Genomic DNA, 23,435 nt, shown 5'->3' with positions numbered 1-23,435 from the left:
TAAATGAAATAAGCGCTAAATGTGTTTGCCAACTTTAGAACTAATTTGCCAACCTAGACCAAAAGATTAATTGGTTAGTACAAAATTTTCTTTACAGATATGTTCATTCTACTTCAACTCTAATTCATCCCATTTTACATTATTTTAATATTCATATCTACTGTACAGAATCTGTTGTATAGTATTATTAAAAATTGTTAAAATCCTTTTCTTCATTTCTAAAATGTATTTATACTTTTAATACTGTATGAGTGACTTCTTTTTTGTATTTCTTTTTCAAAGTAAATTTTTTTTTAACTGGTAAAGTATTTAGGGGAAGTTAAACAAATATTTCAAGTATAGGCAAATGAATGGCTATATCTTGCTATACATAATTTTTTAATATCCGTTTAGAAGCTGTTTAAATTATTTAGTTTTATCCATTAATATTAAAATTCCATAAGTTTTCATTACTATTTAGTTCAGTTTGTTTGTCATTTTTAATTTTTATAGTTTATAATTTTGGCTTGCTTAATAGACTTCTTGATTTTTACACTTTTCATTTATTTTTTGTAGTCCAGGTCTATTTCTTGGAAATATATTTAATTTCAGTTAAAATTAGGTAAATTTAATAAAAATAATAAAATTAGAGTAGAAGGAAGGCAATGTGTTTAATAATTTTCTCTTTTTATAAATTTCAGTTAGTTGTGACTCTTATAACCACTGGAGGCACTAAAATAACAGTAAGAATGCGGTAGAAGAACTAGACTGAGCATTGTAGAAGTTCAGTGACCTATGGGTACTGATTTGCTGATTGTGGTTTTGGCTACTGAATTTTATTCTTAATTTACAACCTTCAGTTTCTAGGATGCAACTGTGATATGTCACAGAATCATCAGTTAGTAGGGATGCAATTTATATCTTGTCAAGGAACTTTTTTTAATTTTTATTTTTAATCTCTAATCTACATAGATTTTAATCTTAAATCTACATTAATTATAAGAAATGGTATGAGTGAATATGTATCAACAATACCTTACTGAGAACTGAACCAGAGACCGTCTGATTTGGGAGGCAGAGTACCGTTAATTATCACCTGTTTTTTTGTTTAATATTTAAATAAGAGAGTTAGATAATATAATAGAAGATTAAGCATTTTGTAATTTAGGCATTCAAATTAAAAAGAAAGGAAGAAGTAAGAAAAAACTAAGTTAGTGTAAGATAATCAAAAATGATGATTATCAAAAATGTAATGTATGACTAGAATTTTATCAGAGATGTTCACCTGAAAGAGTGAACATCATTCTCAAAGGGGTGTTTGTTAAATGATGACTGGATCATGACTGAGAAATAAAAAGACAGAGTAAACAAAGCTAGAACAGTTTTTCTTAGAATGAGGAATTTTAGGATATGGAAAGTTAGGATATGCATGGTAGGATTACACTTTTTCTCTGTTGCTTCATAATGTGCATCTTAGACATTGACAAAAGCATTATTGAAATGTAAGAGGACCTTGAAGAATACATTTTTATGAGGGTATTTAAATTGGAGGGATAGGGTTCACAATAAGGAAGGTATTAGAAAAGTTTGTTAAGATTGTTTTTAAATTCATTAAAAATTAAAAATAAAAACATGAATATTTTGAATATGTGATGAGACCCAGAAAAGTACTTTTCTTAGAAGATGGTGTCTTACATAGTTTGTACTTGAGAAAAAAAAATGGAAGACAAGGTCCTGAAAGAAGAATAGCTCTAAAGAATTTTTAACAGAAGTTTTATCATGTCAATGAAGTCCTTTTACAGAATAGCAATAAATCAAGACTTAATCACACAGTCAGATTCAATGCTTGTTATTGAATATGGTACAATAAAAGTTAGTTAATGCAGTTAAAAATTACTTATAATCTAATTGTAATCTGTAATGCTAACAATTATTTTAATAAGTTAATTGTCAGCCACCATTATGTGTTGTGCTAAAACAGTAATCCAAATGTAACTCCACAATTGTTATTTATCCCAAGAGGGTCTGGCAAAAATGCTAAAATACTGAATTGCATACCTTAAAATCTACACTGGTTTGACATCATCTTAAATGTCCCAAGCAGTAGTATCCTGGGATTAAAGGGAAGGAAATTCAGCAGTTTTTACAATTTAATTATATTATTATTTAATAAAATAATAACAAATTGTGTCAGTGACATAAATACAAAAATAAACTTGCTAGACAATATAAAAAAAAGCTGGCAACAAAGTTGTAGGGCTTTCCCTTCATGCGGCTTTTTTATGATGCACGGGTTACATACACATACACACACAACTTAATTTAAAATATTTATCATTTTATTTAAATATAATAATTTTTGTTTAATTAATTCAATGATTGTAACTAAAGCACGTGAATATACCGTATTTCTTTCGCACGGATGTGGCAGTACTAGCAGCCACTTTAAATATTATTCATTTACATAACTCTACCGCTCACCTGTGATGTCACAAAGTAGCAGACTATAGCAGCAGTATGTTGGTGCTACACTAGCGCTCCTTGTGGTGAGAGGGGATAATTTTGACGCAGCATACCCACTTAGCCACTAGTTTATTTAGACCATTTTTTCATGTGGGGGTACAATTTTACAAAAATATTTTTTTCCAAATATTATTTTTTAATTGTTAACAAATGTGCCTAAGAAAAATAAGAACTTAATTAGGCAAAATTTCGAGATACTGAGGGTGACCTTGCTCTACAGCCTCACCCCCTTAACATTTAAGTTGAAAATTTAATGACATCAATGCCCCATATATAAAAATAATCTGACCAAGTTTGGTCAAAGTCTATCCAGTAGTTTTGGATATATAAAGTGAACATCCAGAAAATTTCCATCTGGTTTTTGGGTTCCTTAGGTGTCAAAACATGAAGATCCAATGAAAAATGCATATGCTCAAATGGGACCGATTACAATACTTTCCCTTCTAAAGCTATAGCTCTGCTATAGTGCTAGATGGGAAAGTAAAAAGTTATATAAAGCTAATATAAAAATATAAGGAAAACTTGCTAGACATAGATATTAGAAAGGTAATGCAATTCTTGTGAGAATTGTTTTATGATTTAGTAGATACTTAAAGGTTTAAGTATCTAGCTCATAAAACTTTGTTTTTTCTGTGAGGCTGTTTGTTAATAGCTATATATGGAAAGTGACATAATTTTATTACGAATCAATAAAATAATTATTTTGAGACATTAAGAAAGGTTACGTCACATTTGTGGAACACACACCAATAGATAGATGGCATATTGAAATGTCTAAAGTTTTTTATAAGTATCTGCAGATCTGCTTCTTTTTTAACTTTTGTGTCAACATTACAAGGAAGATTATCTCACAGTTCTTTTAAGAGAATTATGTTTCACATTTTATGTCTCACATTTATGTTTAAATGAAAGTTAGACTGAAACAGACTTAAAATTCTGGATATTCTATTTAGATAAGGTAATATTATATAATATTGAAGTTAACATTTTATGTTTACCTGGAATAACATTTCTCCTTCAAAATAAACAAATCCTTTCTTCTTAGCTGCCAGTAATAATCCAACTACTTTATTAGAAATCTTTGTATACATCTGGAAAAAAACAGTTTATTAAAAATGTATTATTGTTGATTCTATTAAAAAAAAACACACATATTCCATGTTAACCTTAAAAAAAGAACTTTCAAACCAATTTATTCAATATCAGTTTTAAATATAAATTTTTGATAGCCTGCTGTGTCGCACTTTTTTTAACAAATGCAGCATTAATTAATATACTGAACTGCTAATGAATTTAAGTGATTTAAAAAAGATTAATTACATTATCATATTTGTTGAATTATTGTGTTACACTTTTATTAAAGATATTCTTTTTCTATTTAAAAATATTTTTACAGAATTAATTGGGCATGTGATACACACACGCGTGCGTGTACACACATATATTATTTTTTATCTGTCAACATAGATAATCAAACCTAAGTGATTTAGAAGCTATTATAGTTCCAGCTGGTCACTGTAGAATGTTTTGACTTACTCCCTTTACAGGGAGGGCTGTGTATAACAATGAAAGTGCATGTGAGTGGAGAGTTATGAAATTTTGGTAAAATTATGAATAGTTTGATTTTCTTCCTCCGAAAATTTTCATCGTGGTATACCATAATGATAAGATCTCCACCAGTGTCATCTGTGTTTCTTTTTTATCAGAATATTAAATATTTGGAATCAAATGTTGATGGATAGAATTCACTTTCAGATCATTATGGGAAATACTGTTGGCCCACAAAAACTGATACTTTTCACTAAAGAAATTTCCTTCCAACAAAACATTTAATATTTTTGATATTCTTTACGATAGACGGTCCCCATTACGAAAATTAACACCAAACCGACCCACAGAAACGCTTATGCCATACACAAACTCGAAACGACGTTATAACTCGACCGAATACTAAACTAGGTTTTGAATAAATTTGATAGTTCCACTTTAGTGTGAAGATATTGCCAGTTGTTATTAAAATCGACTGCAAACTCAAATTTAAGGGTAAAGTTTTTGAAAAAACGTTTTTCTCAAACTCCTCAAATAATTTGATACTTCATTTAAGTTTTAAGAATTTCACGTCAAATTGCCACTGTTTTATTCAGTATTATGTAGTTCGAAAATTGTTAAAACGGTTAATAATTTCTTACAGGGTTGAACAAAAATAGTTTTTTTTTAATTCTGTTTTGCAAGATACCTCTTAGTCAGTAACTTGCGAACGGTTGTTAATAACTAACGAAACTTAGTTGATTTTTTTAAAGTTATTATAAAAAGTAAGTACAATAAATAGTAACTATAAACAATATTTTAAAACTGAAATTTCATGAATAAGAGATTACTTTTTTAATTATGAATAACACGGTATTGTGCGGTGAGATAAAGAAAGCCGAATTTATCCGAAATAGTCTTCAGACATAGACTTATTATGCAACCACTTCACATAAAACAGAATTCGCGGGTTTGTCTGTATGCAAGCTCCATCAGATCTGATCAAGAACAAACTGGTTCTACGTATTTAAAACAAAATTTATCCATTTTTAAAATAATTGAGCATTATTCAGTTATTTATAAATTTAAAAATTTCGTTTAGCAACATTAAGGTTAAATAATTTAATGAAAGGATAAACATGTAGTGTTGAGACTATTTTTTATCAATTTTTAAGGAATGAAAGTAATGAAACTGGTTAAACGGTAATCTTTTATGTAATCTACAGAATTAATGTAGAAAATAATTTAACAGAAACTTCGGTTTGATGAGTAGTTAAATAATTAAATCAGGCTTTTAACTCTTTAAATAGATGTATGATACTGGATTAATAAATAACGCAAAAGATAAGAGGTATTCAAAAGAATATTCATGTTTAAAATCTATTCTATATTTTGCTATGAGAAATTAAAATAAATTACTAACGATTTGTATCGTAGGAGTTATTTATAATTCGTTAAAGGAATGTTTACGTATTATTTGTTTATTTTCAAGTAACAAGAATTTACGTCACTCATAGTTTTTTTTAAATTTAAGAATGAATGAATGGATGTACTATAAATGCTATCCGTGTTCTGAGAATAAAATATTTTTCTACAGCTACTCAACTCTTGTTTTGTTGTGACTTGCAGGAGGCGAACATTAACATACGCACTCGTACTCCCCGTTGTATCGAAGTATTTTGTATACCCGTAATATGTAAACTTGCTTATTAGAATAGTTAATTATTTTATGAATGACATTCAAATGACGCTACTACTATATAGGATACCAACCCATCATTTTCTGAACGTGTTTCCGATAGTTTTATTTGTATATATTTCAGTTTCAGTCATGTGTCGGCGAATCTTATGAAAATCGTGTCATAGTTGCGAGAATTGGTGAATAAAAAGGATAACAATTTAGAAAAAATAGTTCATCAGTTAATATTGTATTTACTTGCATGATAGTAGTCGGATTATATTTTTTCTGATGCGTTTACGTTTAATATCTCGGATCATGAGGCAAAACGAAGGACAAAATTTTTTTTTCGCGCAGTCTCTAAATTTAAAACTTTTATCAATAACTTACTAACCCATGGTTTAGTTCTGAAGGTAAAAGAAGAATTAGTTAAGTATTATTTTATACTGCTATACCGGTGGATTTATATCAGTATTATTTTTATTTTTCAAGGACATCATATGATTTTCACGGACATACAATATATAGGCTACTTTATAATTTCCAAAGTTCTTTCATTTCTGAACAATCTTATGACGATATTTATAATTATTTTAACGCGTTACCATACGTTTTATTAAACATTTATTTAACATAGCTATTTTGCTTTAAACGATACATTATTCTTTGTCTGATTTTATCGGTCTTGAAATAATATACTGGAAGTCTACGCGCGTTGTTTGTCTTGCTCAACTCTAAGATGGTTTACAACTTAGCGGATCCAGCAGGAAGACAACACTGGTAATTGCGATTTATATAGTAATAACATTGGTGAGGTTTAAACTGTAGTAAACATCCGGGGGTCATAAGAAAGCTACAGTTAAAATCTCGTAATTATTGGTTCAATAGTTTTGCGGTTATCGTGTACAAACTATCGTCTCTTTATATAGTAGTAATATTAGTATTATTTTTTTAATATGTATGTAAGTAAACAAGAAGTTAATAAGGATCGTAAGGTAGAAATAATTATCATCTCTTCTCATCGGGATAGGTGATAAATTCTAACGCCTATTAATTGCTGAAAAGTTGAGTTTAGTAATATCGTTGCCAGTATTTATGTTATGTAATGACAGAGAAGAAATTTTTTTGCAGTTAAATATTATTTTCTTGTTCGTTTAGTTGCGTAATACATATATATAATCTTTATAATTATATTTATATACTGTATATTTTAATGTCGTCAATGGAATGTGAAAATTTTCCATTACTTTATTTTACAGCCTCCAAATTCATATTTTCTTTAGCGATGATGGCAAAATTAAACTGTTTATACAGATTCCATTCCTTGATCTATTTTTAGGGGCCTTGAAATGTGTCCAACTCATACATTCATATATACATACACATTCCATAACTTACGGGTGACGCTATTGCTTATATAAACTTTTAAAATATTTTCAAGTCTTTTTCTTCCTAAATGAACCTCTACTTATATTTACAATTCGTATTTTTTTATTTTAAAAATATTATTCCAAATTGTAGAAACAATTTTAGTGGAATGTTAATGTTACCCATTTTCTTGATGCTGTTTTGTGTGTTCTTATCTTTACTTAATGCCACTTAAAACGTAAATGTGATTAATATTTATTGTTATTTTTCAAAATATATAAATATAATAGATATTGCTGTAATTTAAAATACTTGTTGGATTCGTTCTGATAGCGAAATGAATTCTGTGTATTCAAATTGAACTCTCCTACCGGCCTCCCCTTACCTTACGATGCTTAAAAATACCTTATATTTCATGTAAAGGCCTAGGAGAGATCTGATAGGGAGGGAGAAATCAAGATGAAGTAAAAGGAGATAAAGAAAGGTAGTACGAGAGGAGTAGCTATAACGGTTGGACGAGTGATAACGGCTCGCTGCGTTTTATGATTTTTAAGTTTGATTGAAGAAATAAAAAATATTTTAGCGCCAAAAATGAAAATTTTGATAACTAACGGACTCCTACTGGCTGGTGGATATGGGCTTTCTCAAAGACATGAAAAAAATTGAATTCCAGCTCCAATTGAAGCAACATATCGTTTAGACAAGGAAGAGACAACATATCGTTAAAATAATAGGCCCGGTTAACATATTTAAAGCAAAACTGGTTTTATGGATATCACAACTGCAGATGGAATCTCTCGTGCATTTCCTAAATATGAGGAAAATGGTACGCGACAGTGAATTTAACTTGTTACCTGCAAGTACTTAGATTTTAGCAGTTTATTGTCATCGAGCCAATAGTTTCTTATTTTAATCAATCCTTTTACTTGCCAAGTAAATATAGCAGAAATGACTACTTACGTTGCTTGATCATATAAGGGCATAAGCTTGTTCAAGCTTATGTTATTCTGGATCTTCAGATCCAATGACAATTCTGATATATACGGGATTTTAGTAGCATAGTAAAATCCCATGTAGCAGATGAGAACTTAGTGGACAGAGAAAGGTTTCCATTCTTAATAAAATCCATTTCGGCACGCCGGTAGGCGGAGGTAGATTTCACCGGTGCTAAGTAGGGGATAAAAAAGATTTCCATCTTAAAGTTAAGAAATACTTCAAATTTACTCAATACCATTTATTTCAATGGTTTCATGTGAAAAAAGTTTCACATGTTTAGCATACGACAAGCCCCATCTTCTTACAATTCCAGCAACACTTTGGTCATCCCTTGCCGTAAGGTTTTGTCATATCAAAAATTGTTTCAGATAAACGTTTTAGGTAATGTTTAGAGGACTAACGACAACTTTAAACCTATTCCATACTGTGCCTAATAAGGGAGGTATAATTTTTTGTCTTCGAAATTCCATTTTTTCCACCCCTTGGGCCAGTGGTTGTTGGTAACAAAAAACTTTACTTTAATAGGTTTTAGGCCCTTATACAAAGAACAGTAGGAACTTTAAACGAATTCGATATTTTACTTAATATGAAAGTTATAGCAATATTTTGTTTTTTCGAAAAAGCTCCCCCACCATTTCCACCTCCATCGTCCCATTTTGCCCATTAATGAACTCGAACGAGATTTTGGGTCTATATTTTACGTATCAGGAATGGAATGGAATGCAAAGTTGGCGGGAGTTTATTTCTCCCTACGGATCGCAGAACCTGGACAGAGTCCCTTGCTGCTGAATGATTCTAATCGGGCGTGTTTTTAAAAGGTTTATTTTAAGTGACGGGTCTGATTTTTCAAGTTTTGTCTTATTTAATATTTAGTATTTTTAAGGACGGATTTAATTGCATTAATTTACGTACCAATTTGAAAGTGATTGGCGCAAAAATTACGGCAGTTATCGTGTCCATAAGAAAGTTATAATATATATATAAATAATGTTATGTTATATATAATGGTATATAATGTTTCTAAAATGGTGGGTAGGCTGTTCTTTTTCGGATTCTACTTTTAAAACTTAATAAAAAATATTCTTAGGAAAAATGGCAATTTCTCCTTCGTTCTCTCCCTGTCAGCCATTTTGTTATTTTTATATAAACATTTTTATCTCAGATTCGAATACACGAATCTCATTAATATTTGATAAGCACTTTGGTAATAAAATTTTAAAATTAGCAAAAAATCAGGACTTAAATACCTTCGCAAATTACCAAATGGCGGCTATGTTAATTTTTCTATCCGTTATATCTCCATAAATATTAGTTTTATCAAAATTTCTGTTAATTGATAAAGCTTTTATTTTGAACAAAAAGACATTTTATTTTTTTAAATCGGTTAACAAAGTCGAGTTATGGGAGAAAATTGATGTAATTTTGTGTCATAATTATTAGGTACATTATTGTGAGAAAATTATTACTTAATTTTATACTAATTTACAACACTAGAATTAACAATAAACGAAAACAATTAATATTTCATCGAATTGAATGTAAAGAGGAGGACATGAAAACAGACACATAATTACAACATTAATTTTTTGCCATAACTCAGCTATTTGTTAACCGATTTTCAAAAATAAAATGGAATTTTGTTTAAAATAAAAGGCTTTAATATTTTAGTAAATAACATAAATTTTGATAAAACTAATATTTGTGGATGTATAACGGATTGAAAAAATAAACATGGCCGCCATTTTGTAATTTTCGAAGGCATTTAAGTCTTGATTTTTTGCTAATTTTAAAACTTTATTACCAAGAGCTTACCAAATATTAATCTGATTCGTCTATTTGAACTTGAGATATACATTTGATATAAAAATAACAAAATGGCGGACAGGGAGAGAACGAAGGAGAAATTGCCATTTTTCCTAAGAATATTTTTTGTTTAGTTTTACAAGTAGAATCTGAAAAAGTATAGCCAGCCCACCAGTTTAGAAACATTGTGTATATATAAACTTTTAAAATGACGGTGGTTTTGGGGTCTGGAGGATGTGAAACGCGAAGGTACGTCGAAATTTTCCGTAAGTCGAATCATGGTACCCATTACAATAGGTAGCTTTCTTATGAATTCTACCTAAAAGAGCAGCGTACAAGATAAAATAATTTTGCATTTTCACATACCTTTGCTAATCATTGGTTTCAACCACGAATATTATAAAATCAAAATATAGATCTTGACTCGCTGACGAGGATCTTGTTTACCAACAGGAATAACATCATACTATCCTAATTATGAGGCGTTGGCATATGAAATGCAATGCTGAAGATTACACTAACTTTGAAATTAATACTTTTTAAAATGTTTTTTTTTTTTTTTTTATATATATAATATAAATCTTGTACAAGAATGTATTCATTTAACAAGAATTTAAACTATAATTTTTATCTATTTTAACAGTTAAAATTACAGATAGTAATAAATATTTTTTTGTGTATTTTATATATTATTAACTATATCCAACTATAAATTTGGTTTGAAAAAACAGTTGATGCCCGCCGCCCTATTGATAATTTAGAGCGTGCTCTAGGATACAAAAAGTTTGGGAACTCCTGCTGTAGATAATCTCGACAGAAATCTACTGTTTTCTTCTGCATCTCTCATTATCAGTACATTATTTATTTCATTATAATATATTAATTTGACTATTTCATGCGAATACAGTGTTTGTATGGGATTAATTCACGATGTATGGTATGTTCTTGTGGGGCTGTTTGTTTTTTTGAGTAGAGGATTATAAAACTCTAATTTTTAGCTATATTAAATATTATATCGTATTAAAAAATATATGAAAAAGAACGCAATTTTTAATGTTTTTATTCAGCAAGAAATACAATTTTCCTTTAGAGAAAAAATTCGTACGAAAGTTATTCATTATTTTATTTTCTTTAGTTTTTATTTCTTAAAAATATTTTTGCTAAAGTGCATGTTAACCAAGTAATTAAAAAAAAACTGTTTTACACAGGACTTGAAGGTATTAAAAAATAACTTAAAAATTACTGTAAAAAGTATTGTAGAAACTATTGTGGTTTTTTTTTTAATAATTAATTTAGCATAAATTAGAAGAGAATGATTTGGATTCAAATCTGGAACGTTCCGGATAAAAGACTGACACAGTACCGATCAAAACTGAAGACAGTTTTATTTATTCTGTACAATCTTTTCATTTTTTCCTGGTAAAATTCATGCTGTTAGTAAATTAAACAAATATTTTTTTGTCGTGTAACTATGCGGACGAAATAAATAAAGGATAAATTGTTAAAAACTATAATTATTTTACCTATATTTAAAATAGAATTTAGATGGTAAATCCTTGAAAAATGTTAATAAAAATAATAATAGAATCGATATTAATATTTTATATACATTTAAATAATGCGTAATGTTTTAAATTACCTGGAATAACTCGCCGAAGGTAACAATAATTGTGCCATCATCTGGAATTTCTTCCTCGTCATCTTCTGGATCCGGATGCCTTTGTTTTTGTTTTTTATTGTATTCCCCTAAATCTTGTATGATTTCACATAATTCTAATATTTCTTTACTAATCTGAGATTGTGCTCGTTTACCTCGTACGTCTGTAAGTGATCCGGCTTGTGGTCTAAAATGAATATGTAAAAAAATAATAATTAACAAATTTAAAATAATAATAATTTTTTATAAAAGCTGACAACACAGTTGTAGGACTTTCCCGTCACTTATTTAATTCAATCATTCTAACTAAAGCGCGCGCGCATACCGTATTTAATTCGCGCAGATGTGGAGGTACTAGCGGCGACGGTCGGCACTAACTAACCCAATTTAATTTCACAACTTATATAGAACAAATTTTGCTTGTACATTCGGCAGAGCGGTGAAGCCGCGAGGCTTAAAGCACCAACTAACGAGTCAACGGGGCGAACGAGTTCGACACCCAACCAGACCCGACTGCTTTTTTTACACTTTAAATATTATTCATTTATTTAATTCTACTGTTCACCTATAACGTCATAACATAGCGGACGACTACAACAGTATTTTTTGGGGTGGGGTGCGATTTTGCAAAACTGTTTTTGCAAGTATTATTTTTTAATTGTTAACAAATATGCCTGAGAAAAATAAGACCTTAATTATGAGAAATCTCGAGATACTGAGGGTGACCTTGCTGTGTAGCCTCACCCCGTTGGCATTTAAGTTGAAAATTTAATGGCATCAATGCCCTTTATGTAGAAGTAACCTGACCAAGTTTTGTCAAAATCTGTCCTGTAGTTCTGGAGATATAAAGTGATTTAAAGGGTGCACTGAACATACAAGTACATACGAACATCCGGAAAATTTCCATCTGGTTTTTGGGTTCCTTAGGTGTCAAAACGTGAAGATGCAATGATAAACGTATATGCTCAAATTGGACCGATTACAATACTTTCCCTTCTAGAGCTATAGCGTGCTATAGAACTACTTAGAAAGTAGTATACTCGTATTTAATCATATATATATAAAATAATAAATCTAAGATTATTTAAAATAAGGTGTGAATACATATATATATATAAAATAAGAAGTGATTTTCTGCAAATTTATATTTGCTAACTACATTTCCTTGGTATAAACTAAGAGAAATTAAAAAAAGAAGATACTGGAGGAAATAAAAATGCTAAAGTTATAAAATTTCTTGAACTGTAAATTTATATTTAACCAATTTGCCGATTTTCTATGCCTGTTATATAATTTTCTCACTCAAATTTGACCCAAATTACACTAAATTACTCGTATAACAATTTCAAACAGGAAATAAACTTATTATATACATTTATTTGCAGTTTGAAAAATCTCGTTTTGCTTATTTGGGCTCTCCATAAGAATCTAGAAAAAAACCTTTCCTTAGTGACCTATTTATTATAAAAGAAATGTACCGACCAATTTTTAACTTTCTGGGTTTAGAAGATTGGGAAGTACGACGATGAGTCATTGTAAATTAGAACTTTGTATTAAATATACATACATATATAAATTTAATATATATTCATACATTCTCATCAACGTACGCGTATATTTTCAATTACAATGACCACCGTCGTATTTTCCACCCTTCTTTCTAATCCCAGAAAGTTAAAAATCGGAGTAATCTATATTACAGTTCCATAATTTCTCTAAAAAAAAACTAAAAAATAATAATGCAGCTAACCTATGTTAAAATATAAATTACTGTTTTTACAATTCATTCATTTTTTCGGTATTCATGGCCCTTTAAAATTGTTATCTTTGTCCTAATCAGGTTATAATAAGGAAGGAAAAAAGTATTTTTACAATAATAACATTTTCACGTAATAAAAAATGTAGGTGTTTATATATTTAAATATTTAATTTTCAAAGTTTGCTATTTTCCGAATTTTCTAAAGTATTTGAAATTAACATTTTAACATTTACTGAAAGACGGAACGTATTGACAGACTTTCAAAGTGATTTTAGGAAAAAGCTTCCATTATCACAATCATTTCCCACTATTTACAAAATATTTTAAATTTTGTACAAAGAATTTTGAAGGTAGCAAAGAATTCCATTTTCAATTTTTTGCGATCTCAGAAAAAGTATTCGATTTAGTTCCACAATTTTTGTTGATGAAGATGATTATTAACTATCGCATCAAAGGAGCTGCTTAAAATTAATTAATTAATATAATATTGATCGTAAATAGACAGTAGAAATTTCATTTTTTGATATGAATAGACATGAAAAATATAGATTCTCACTGTAAGATGTAGACGTGTTCAGAAATGTCCTTGGCCCCTTGAATATTTTATTGTTCATTGATGGTTTGTCTCAAAATCTCGAAACATTCTCTGTTACTCTCAATAATGCACTAAGCTTGTCATTATAAAACAATTATTTATGTTCCTGTTTGAAGTATGATACCACCTCTTGGGGCTACCTAAAAGTCACAAGAGTTTTCAAGATACAAAAATGGGCTGTGAGATCAGTATTTGGCGCCCTTAAATATATATCATGTAGGTTGATATTGAGAAAATTAAATAATTTTTCTATTGTTTTGGTTATTATTTACGAATGTGCAATATTTGTTAAAAATATTTATCATTTATTCTTAAAAAATATAATTATTCATTTTTATCAAGCCAGAGCCAGACCACTGAACTGTTTTCTTGTAATTCAACAAAGTAGGCCTACTTTGGTTTACGAGAAAGAACCTTATGCTTCCGTTGCTATTTTCAAAAATTATCGATCCGTTTAAAAAAATCTTCTAATCGATTTATTTAAAAAACAATTAAGGATTATCTTTTACAGAAACTGATACACTGTTAATTCATTTTTAAATAATATTAATTAAAACAATTTCAGAAAACCCTGAATTTTCTGCATCTTCGTTTAATGTATATGCGCTCAAATAATTTTCTTCTTCAACTAATGCCTTCTGAATTCTGATTAAGTTAAAGCTATTATTTTATATTTATTATCTTCACATTTTAATATTATTCTTGTTAACATTGTTTCATGTATTAATATTTAAAATAATTTTTATTGACTTTAATCATATCTTTTTTTACTTCTTTGTACGAAGTAAAGGAAGTATTGTAATCGCGAAAAATTTCGGTTTTCAGATTTCAACGGAAATATCCATTTTGACCACCCCTGAATCCATTTTGACTAGTTTCGGCTTGATGTCTGTACGTACGTATGTTCTCGCATAACTCAAAAACGATTAGCCGTAGGATGCTGAAATTTTGAATTTTGGACTATTGTAACATCTAGTTCTGTACTTCCCCTTTTGAATGCAATCGAGGGGGCCAAAAATGTGTATACAGTCAGACCTCTAAATAAAGCGAGGTTTAAATTTTGAAACATTTGGATTTTGTACTTTTTCTTAACTGCAATAATAAGCCCTCGTGGGGAAAGCTTTTCAACAATATATCATACATAAGTGATGCTTATTTTCATTGGTTCCAGAATTATAACAAAATAAAAGTTTAATTAATGAAATTTGGATCATACAAGGGGAAGGCACATCGGTTAGAATCCGACTTTATGTACATATATATTTTTTTAACTTTCTTTTTTTTTTAATTTAAATATATTGATTTATTAATAATTATTAACCTGTTCGTAAAAACAAATTTAACAATAAATGATGTTCAATAATAACAATACAAAAAAAAAGAAAAAATCAGAAGTTATTAGCGAAATAAAATTTTATGTACTTTTCATTTTAATTCAGAAAGTTTTACAATCAGAGGTTAATAATTATTAATAAATTTATACATTTAAATTAAAAAAAGTTAAAAAAAAAAAAAAAATATATATATATATATGAAGTCGGATTCGAACTGATATGTTACGGTAGATAGATATAAAGACTTATATTTATTTAAAGAGTAATATAAGGACTTTTACTCTATCCTAATATTTCAGGTAAGATTGTTGAATTAATAATTATATAAATATTTGATGTTAATAAAAACTAATATTTTAGCAATTGTGTAACTGCCCACTTTATAAAGAATTGGAGAATCACATCTCACTTTCAAACGAAAGAAGTTGAATTTTTAGGTGCAGCAAAAATGTGTATTTGTAATTTAATAGGCGTACAAGGAAGTCATATGGTGTCCACATCAGATTTTTTATTTTATAATTGCGCATTTCGGGATGCTCCTCTGATCAAGGTTTTTACTATGGTTTCCCTTGAACCATCCAGGCAATCTATTACCTATCAACTCCTGGCGTGATCTATGTCTATTATTATGTATAGATCAGAATAAAAGAATTATTTATTTTTATAATTACATCTTCATAATATTTTTAAAAAAATGTTAGAACAAACTGTTAGGGTACAAAAAAAATTGGTTGTCAAGACTTTTATTGGTGCCGAAAACGATAATTCATGTTGATAAACGTTTATAAAGTGGTAATTTTATCACTTTAATCGTTTTATATCTAAAAATGTATCTTAGCTAAAACATCTAATCATTTAGTCACTTATTGCCCCCTCAAAAATGTAACAAAACTCATTTGCATTAAAGTTTTGATTAAGATCAAAACTCTTTTCGCACTACGTAACATAAAAGTTTTCCTTGCGATGAAGACATTTATTAAGTTTTTATTAAATTACCTAACGATCAAAAAGAAGTACTCATCACTACTTAAACATTTAAGTCACTACTTCACTATGTAGTCGATTACATCACTAGTTTAAGCATTACATAAGCAAGTAGTCAAATATTTATCGATTAATTCCTCAGGAATATTTTGTACATTCTCTACCGATTTTCTTTATTTATTAATTTTACTCAGGCCTAGTTGCACCACTATTATTATTATCGGTTAGAGATTGTCCCAATAACTACAGACCGATTGCTCGTCTATCTGTCCTTGCAAAGATTTTTGAAAAAACTTGATACGACTATCTAGCTAGTTTGAAACTTGATAGATACGACTATCTAGCAATCTTAAAAAAAAAATTATCCTAGTAAAAAATATATGGATTTTTAAAAGCACTCAAGATGGAAGACGCAATGTTAGCTTTTCTGGTATCTATTTACGAGTTAATAATGACTAGAAGGTTGCATGTCTTTTCCTAGACATCAGGAAAGCATTTGATACATTAAGGCACAACATTCTTTTAAGTAAACTGAATAATGCTGGTGTACGAGGTGTCTGCAATGACTAGTGCGCGAGCTTTTTGTCAAATAGGACATAACAAATTCGTATTTCGGACACATTGAACATCGATAGTCTAATAAAGTGTGGGATATCACAGGGCTCAAGCAAAACTCTCGACCGAACTGTTGCTGATTTTCATTAATGATTTGTGTGAAGGAAAACTGAACGGTAAGCTGACAGGTTTTGCCTCTGTTACGGCGCTGAGTTACAGTATAAATAATCTTCTTTCGCATTTGGTGTAAAGGACCTTCAAAAACTCAATAGTTTTCATGTAAATGCGTTGAGTATAAATGTAGAAAAAAATAAACTACTCTCCTATAAATTAAGGCTAATTACTGATTAGCCATTGATCTTCAAACTGCACATTAATAGCAACCTGTGGATGTGGAGTGATTGAGGAAGCTGATAATGTCAAATATTTTGGCATAACAATAGACTCCCGACTGAGCTGAAGTTATCGTATTATACGTTTAAAAAAGAGCTTCTCGTCAATGTAGTAAATTATACTTTATCCGTAGGTTATACCCAACCTATATAATGAAATATTATATTATACGTTAGTCCAAAGTAGATTTCAGTATGGGATTGTGATATGGGATCTAAAAATCCCGTACTCATCTCTTGCTGTTTTTGTTTAGATAAGGGTGCGGGTTCCTTCCACTGAGATATATATATATTATCCTTATAAAGTTCTCGAAATATTTTACAACAAAAGTGGCAATTACTCATATAACTACATACCCGTATAACTATTATCATTTAAGATCGATGGGTGTACTTCCTCCTCCAAGACCTCCGTAAAGAAATATTCCATAGATTTCTATGCATTTGTGGCGCTCCTATGTATTCGGGACAGTGCTTCCTTGTATAAGACATATTAAGCGAGTAAGTGTCTTTAGGAACATATAAAAGAAATGGCTTCTGGAGAGTGATGATAATGAATTATTTTTCTCATATGCAGTCTAGGCTCACTCCATATCCAATTTAGAATCTATAAAAATATTTATTTATCTATTATCTAGTGATAGTCTTAATCTGATTTAGTCCTCTTAAATTACTTTTTTCTATTCTATATTTTAGTGAGTGCAAAATTTAATTATAAAGCGAAGCGTAAACACTATGCTGTAAGATTATTGCTGCAATAAAATAATGTACAATACGATTATGATATGCAGTGGAAAGTAAATAAGAATTCATTAAATTCTATTATTTTATTATTATGTGCTGAATAAAGAATAACGTTTTGTTGAAACAAATATATGCTGGTATCTCTTACTCAGGTAACCCCCACAGGAATACCTAATTTCTCGGTTTGTGTTCTATATTTTTTATTTAATAAGTTAACTAATCATAAGAGTAGTCAACAAAAAATATTAAAATGTAGCTATCTTTTTGGATATATCAAACTTCAATTTTTAAAAAAATAGTATTAAGCTTGATGTAAATTACTTTGCGAGAAATAAAAATCATTCACTCACTCATTGTTATTACTTTTTTTGTGTTAGTGTTAATAAATATAGGTTATATATAGATTATAGTACTATAATACATACATGTATACTTTTTAAGTATGTATGTATTAATTTAAGTTTTATTTTAGAACTTTTCGTATTTATTCACTACTTTGTACTCCGTAATTCTATTCTGACAAGATTTTTTTTTGTAATTTTTTCCCATCCTTTCAGGCAAATCTGGAGAGCTCCTTTTAGTGTGATTTCACCCACCTGACATGGTCCATAAAATATTCAAATTATTTTTAAAAATTTTTTTCAAAATTATTTCAGTACATTATAATTATTAAATAAAATATATACTATTTTTAAAGCTATTCTTTTCGGATAATTTTCTTACGAAACACAAAAATTTGTATTTTAAAAATCTCTTTACAATCAATCATTTTAATTCTATTATTTCTATTCATGTCATGATAATTCAGATAATTTTTATTCTTGCATTTGAAAGAAATTGTTCGTACTGTTCATTATTAACATTTTAAGAATTTTTACGTATCCTGTGGAAATTTCACAATCGAGATAAATACTTAACTCGTTCGCTGCGGTACGGCGCATATATGTGCCGTAATAGGGAGTTGCTGTGTGTTAGTAGTAGGGCGTAATTCCAATAGTGCTGAACGGTAACTTTTTAACTTAACTGTTGTGCTGTACGGGCCTCATTGTTGCAGTATTATACTTTATGACTGTGCGTTACGGCACATAATGTGCCGTATGTAAAGAATATTTTATTTCTCTTTATAATTAAAAATATTCTTTTATATGATTTTATAGTCTACCACATCTCTCAGAAAACATGTGAACTAATTCCAGTTGAAACAGTTCTTTTATACATCTTCTTATTTAGCGTCTATTCGTATACATTATTAGTTAATAAACTAATTTTACTGGATTGTTCCGTGACAGCCAGCATCATTTCTTTTACTAAAATGACAAATTTTCTATAAAAAAAATTTTTTATAGTAATTTTAATGGTATATAATTAATTAATTTGTGGTATTAATTTAATAAAGATGAATAATAAAATTAAGAATTTCAGACTGTATAAATGATAAAATAGCATTCGATATTTATGAATTTTAAAAGCTTTTATCACAATGATATTAACGAATGTTAAAACAAAGTAATTAATCAAGTCAAAAGTAAATCAATTATTAATTATTTAATAATTTAGATGATGTTTATAAGCAAGCGTATAAACATTTTAAGTGAAGTGAATCAGACCCAGTTATCTGGTATAATTTTGTTTCGTCCAGTAAAATAATATAATAATATATAATATAATAATATAATATAATATAATAATATAATATAATATAATATAATAATATAATATAATAATATAATAATATAATTTTGTTTCGTCATATTACTAAAATATACTTTTGAATGTTATTTATAGAGAAAAATATTTTAACAAACTGGAATATTTCAACAATTAAGAATAAAAACGATAAATCAAAACAGTGAATAATTGATTAGGAGACGTAATATAATTAATCTAATTTATAAATAAAAACCAGCATTTATAAGATTTATTAATATTATATTTTACTGAATAATTTATTGAACAACTTCTGATAAAAATATACGAAAAGGAAATAAAATTGTCAGAAGATAAAAAAAAAAAAAGTATTATAAAAAACAAAAAAAAACCAATGTGATATGTGGTACGGCACAAATGATACCGAACGAAAGAAAATCCAAGGTCAAACAGTTCAGCATATAGAATAAATTCGTAAAAAACTACACGCACAGTAGTACAGAACCTTTAACCCACCGGGTTGGTCTAGTGGTGAACGCGTCTTCCCAAATCAGCTGATTTGGAAGTCGAGAGTTTCAGCGTTCAAATCCTAGTAAAGATAGTTACTTTTATACGGATTTGAATACTAGATCGTGGATACCGGTGTTCTTTGGTAGTTGGGTTTCAATTAGCCACACATTTCAGAAATAGTCGAACTGAGTCTGTACACGACTGCACTTCATTTACATATCATCCTCTGAAGTAATACCTGAACGGTAATTCCCGGAGGCAAAACTGGAAAAAAAAGGTTCATAGCAAGAGTCGTTTCCACCGAACAAAACAATTCGAACTATGAGAATTAATTCAAATAATTCTTAGAATGCTTACCTCGTATTCAGTGTATATTTTGTCCTAAACCCGTAGAAAGCGAACGGGAAGGAATCAAAGATCAGAGAAAGAGGTGGATCTGCAAAAGAAACGATCCTTTAACATACTTAAGAACGACCTGAGTTCAAACTTAGGACGCATTTTAAAGAAAACTCTCTCATTTCCGGAATTATGTGGAGAGTGGAAGTACGTGATTTGTTTTCATTTTTGATCTAGATCCTCTAGAGAATTATGATGATCATGGAAGCAGGTTAATGGACGACTAAAGAAAAAATACGATTTACGTTATAAAAAACGTAATTTTATTACTTTTGAAATCAGTCCCAGAAGTTCTTGATTTAAACGCTATTACAGTAACCACTGTACCAATGGATGGCCGATTTTAATCGATTTATTATTTTAATTTCTTAAAATTTACTCTACTATTAGGAAAATAAAAATTTAACACTCTTTAGTCTTCAACAACAATTATCTGATCTCGGGTTCGATTCCTCTCAAGGGGTATAATACTTTTTACCATCTTTCCTTTCTCGTTAATACCGTGCAAAGCATTTTTGAGTTATTAAAAAAAGTGGATAATAATTTTCGTTGATAAGTTTTTTAAGGAATAAAATTTCAGCTAAATATTTAATATTCTGTAAAATTGCTTAAGATTTGTAATACATTTTTAGACACTTATGAATAGAAAAATATAAGAAATGTAATATTTGAAATTTTAATTTCCTTAGTACTTCTATTACTGTAAGAAAGTACCCGACCACAGTCAGGAGTTTTTGCAATACATTACCACAGCAGACTCTCTACTAGCCTTCGAATAAGGAATACTTACAAAGCAACACACCAATGTCGGAGAACCAGCAGAAATACAGGTAAGATTCTACTCGATTACCTCGAAAAGAAAGTTAATAAAGTCAAAGATAAGGGTGAAAACTACCTTCCTACACGACTATTGAAAACTTATAACCCTTGTTTTATAAAAGTAGCCCTACCTTACTTTGTTTTATAAGTAGTTACCCTTGTTTTGTAAGGGTAATTTACTTTTACTACTTAATTTTTTTATTCATCTATCTTGCTTTTACATAGATTACCACATTGCTTTTATTGGCATATTCATTTTATTAATTTGAATCTGATAATTTTTTTACAATTAAATAAAATTCAAAATTTTAAAATATTCTGCTGGAATCTTGCAAAAATTTGCCCCAATGAGTAAAGAAGAAAATACTATTTTACTTTTTTTTTATTTTTCCAATTTCATGAAACAAATTCAGTAATTTTTGTACACATAGTTCATTGATGCTGTTAACCAGATTTAAACAGCTAAACTCTTAACCGTAAATAGGTTGTTAAGAGCACGACAATAAATATCTTTGGCGTTGGTGTTGGGCCACTGTACGAATGACAGAGCGTTTCATTCTAGGGGTTAAGTTATTTCAGTAAAGTTATGTTTGTTTGGCAATCACCTTGACTCTAGTCTATTATATCAGATGATTCGTCGTTGCGATGCAGCAGTTTAAAGATTACAGAACGAGAATGCTTAAAGTGAGTGGGGGTGAACAGGAAACGACGGCCGACTTTTGTCAAGCCTGACGTATTTATTCATACTGTCAAAACAAAGAAAAACCTTCTAATTTCATTTGCACCAGACGCCCATGAAATGACATCAGTTTCACGACGCCGGTTAGCTTTACCGTGGCGCCGCGACGCACACATAACATATTTTGTTGCCTAGATAATTAAAATAGAAATTTGAAGTTTTATTACGTGATAAATTTTAAAGTATATTTTTAAATAGAATAAAGACGGATCATTAAAATAAAATTATTAACGTGGTTTTAAATGTTTCACGTTACGAGGCTTGCGTCTAAATGCAATTTTTCCACCTTTTTTCTATTTAATTAAACATTAGAAACCAATGTGCTGTTGTATATTTAAAGTGTACCATTTGCATTTACACTCTGAGTAATGTGATGCTTGTGATTTTGTCTGAGCAAGAGGATTGTATAAATTAAAGGTAAAAAATTCACTAGCATTATATCTCACAAGGAAAAATTAAAGTTATTTGCTTAATTTCAAATCCAAGTTCTAGCTCGGTATAAAAATTACTTCACAGAGAGCAGAAATCTTGGTAGAAGATTTCCTCTAAAATATTATAATAAAAGAATTATCCGGCATATATACGGCAATTATATGTGCATTTCAGTCAATTCTTTAGCAGAATATATTAGGCTTCTTTTTATTAATGTAGAATACGTATTACATTGATTCAAACCAACTAAATAATAATCAGCAGTCAATTGGAAAAGCTACTGCTTTTATATGAAACATTTCGATATTAATTTTAATATGTATGAGTATGTTAGGATCACGACCAAATGTTCTAGGTATCTGGATATGCAAAACCATTCCTGAAGACCGCATAGCCATTCCCAGAATAGACTACTATTGTCAGGCTTACTAGGGAAAGTGGAACTACTAATTACTATGGAGTGAAGAGATCTATTCATTGCTGAGTTGAGTATGCTAAGGCACTTCAGCATACCAAGACTACCAAAATGCAACTACAATGACACCTACATCTTTATCGTACAGGGGTTGAATATATGTCATTTTTCTCAGAAAGTAACATCAGTTAGTGCTAGTAGTGTATTTGATACTTTACATTATTATAAAAAAGACTGGGATAGTTGGAATAATCTACCCTTCTTGTCTTACCTAATACTTCAAAAAAAAAACTCCAATTCTACAGCTGTCACACTACAGTTGACTTTAACTTACATTATTTTATCTCTCTTCACCATGTAATAACATTGGGAGATAAATTTGATATGTTTATATGTTGCTTTTATTTTTTTTTTCCTTCCAATGTATTATATATGTTATAAAAGATCTAATTGATTCTGATTTCTTTATTTATCTCTTAATCTATTATAATGTTTTCATTAATTATTATTTCTAAAATATTCTTACAACTTATTTTTTTTTCATATTATCTCAATTTTTCTCTCTCCTTTACTAATTTAATAA

At 29.1% G+C, this 23,435-nt stretch overlaps 1 protein-coding gene across 1 annotated transcript in view; it reads right to left on the bottom strand.

Moving 5' to 3' along the window:
* LOC142319367 (actin-binding Rho-activating protein-like) overlaps window positions 1-23,435 on the bottom strand; it is a 30,981-nt gene that overhangs the window by 2,757 nt on the left and 4,789 nt on the right. The window contains exons 2-3 of the mRNA XM_075356579.1: window positions 11,514-11,718; window positions 3,501-3,593 (exon numbers count right to left, since the gene is read on the bottom strand). Coding sequence (XP_075212694.1) covers window positions 3,501-3,593; window positions 11,514-11,718 — 298 coding nt within the window. The remainder of the gene's footprint in view (window positions 1-3,500; window positions 3,594-11,513; window positions 11,719-23,435) is intronic.

This window comes from Lycorma delicatula, chromosome 2 (genome assembly GCF_047948215.1).
Source record: "Lycorma delicatula isolate Av1 chromosome 2, ASM4794821v1, whole genome shotgun sequence".
Classification (NCBI taxonomy): Eukaryota; Metazoa; Arthropoda; class Insecta; order Hemiptera; family Fulgoridae; genus Lycorma; species Lycorma delicatula.
The sequence above is the reverse complement of the archived record's forward strand: the minus strand, read 5'-3'. Positions and strand labels throughout refer to the sequence as shown.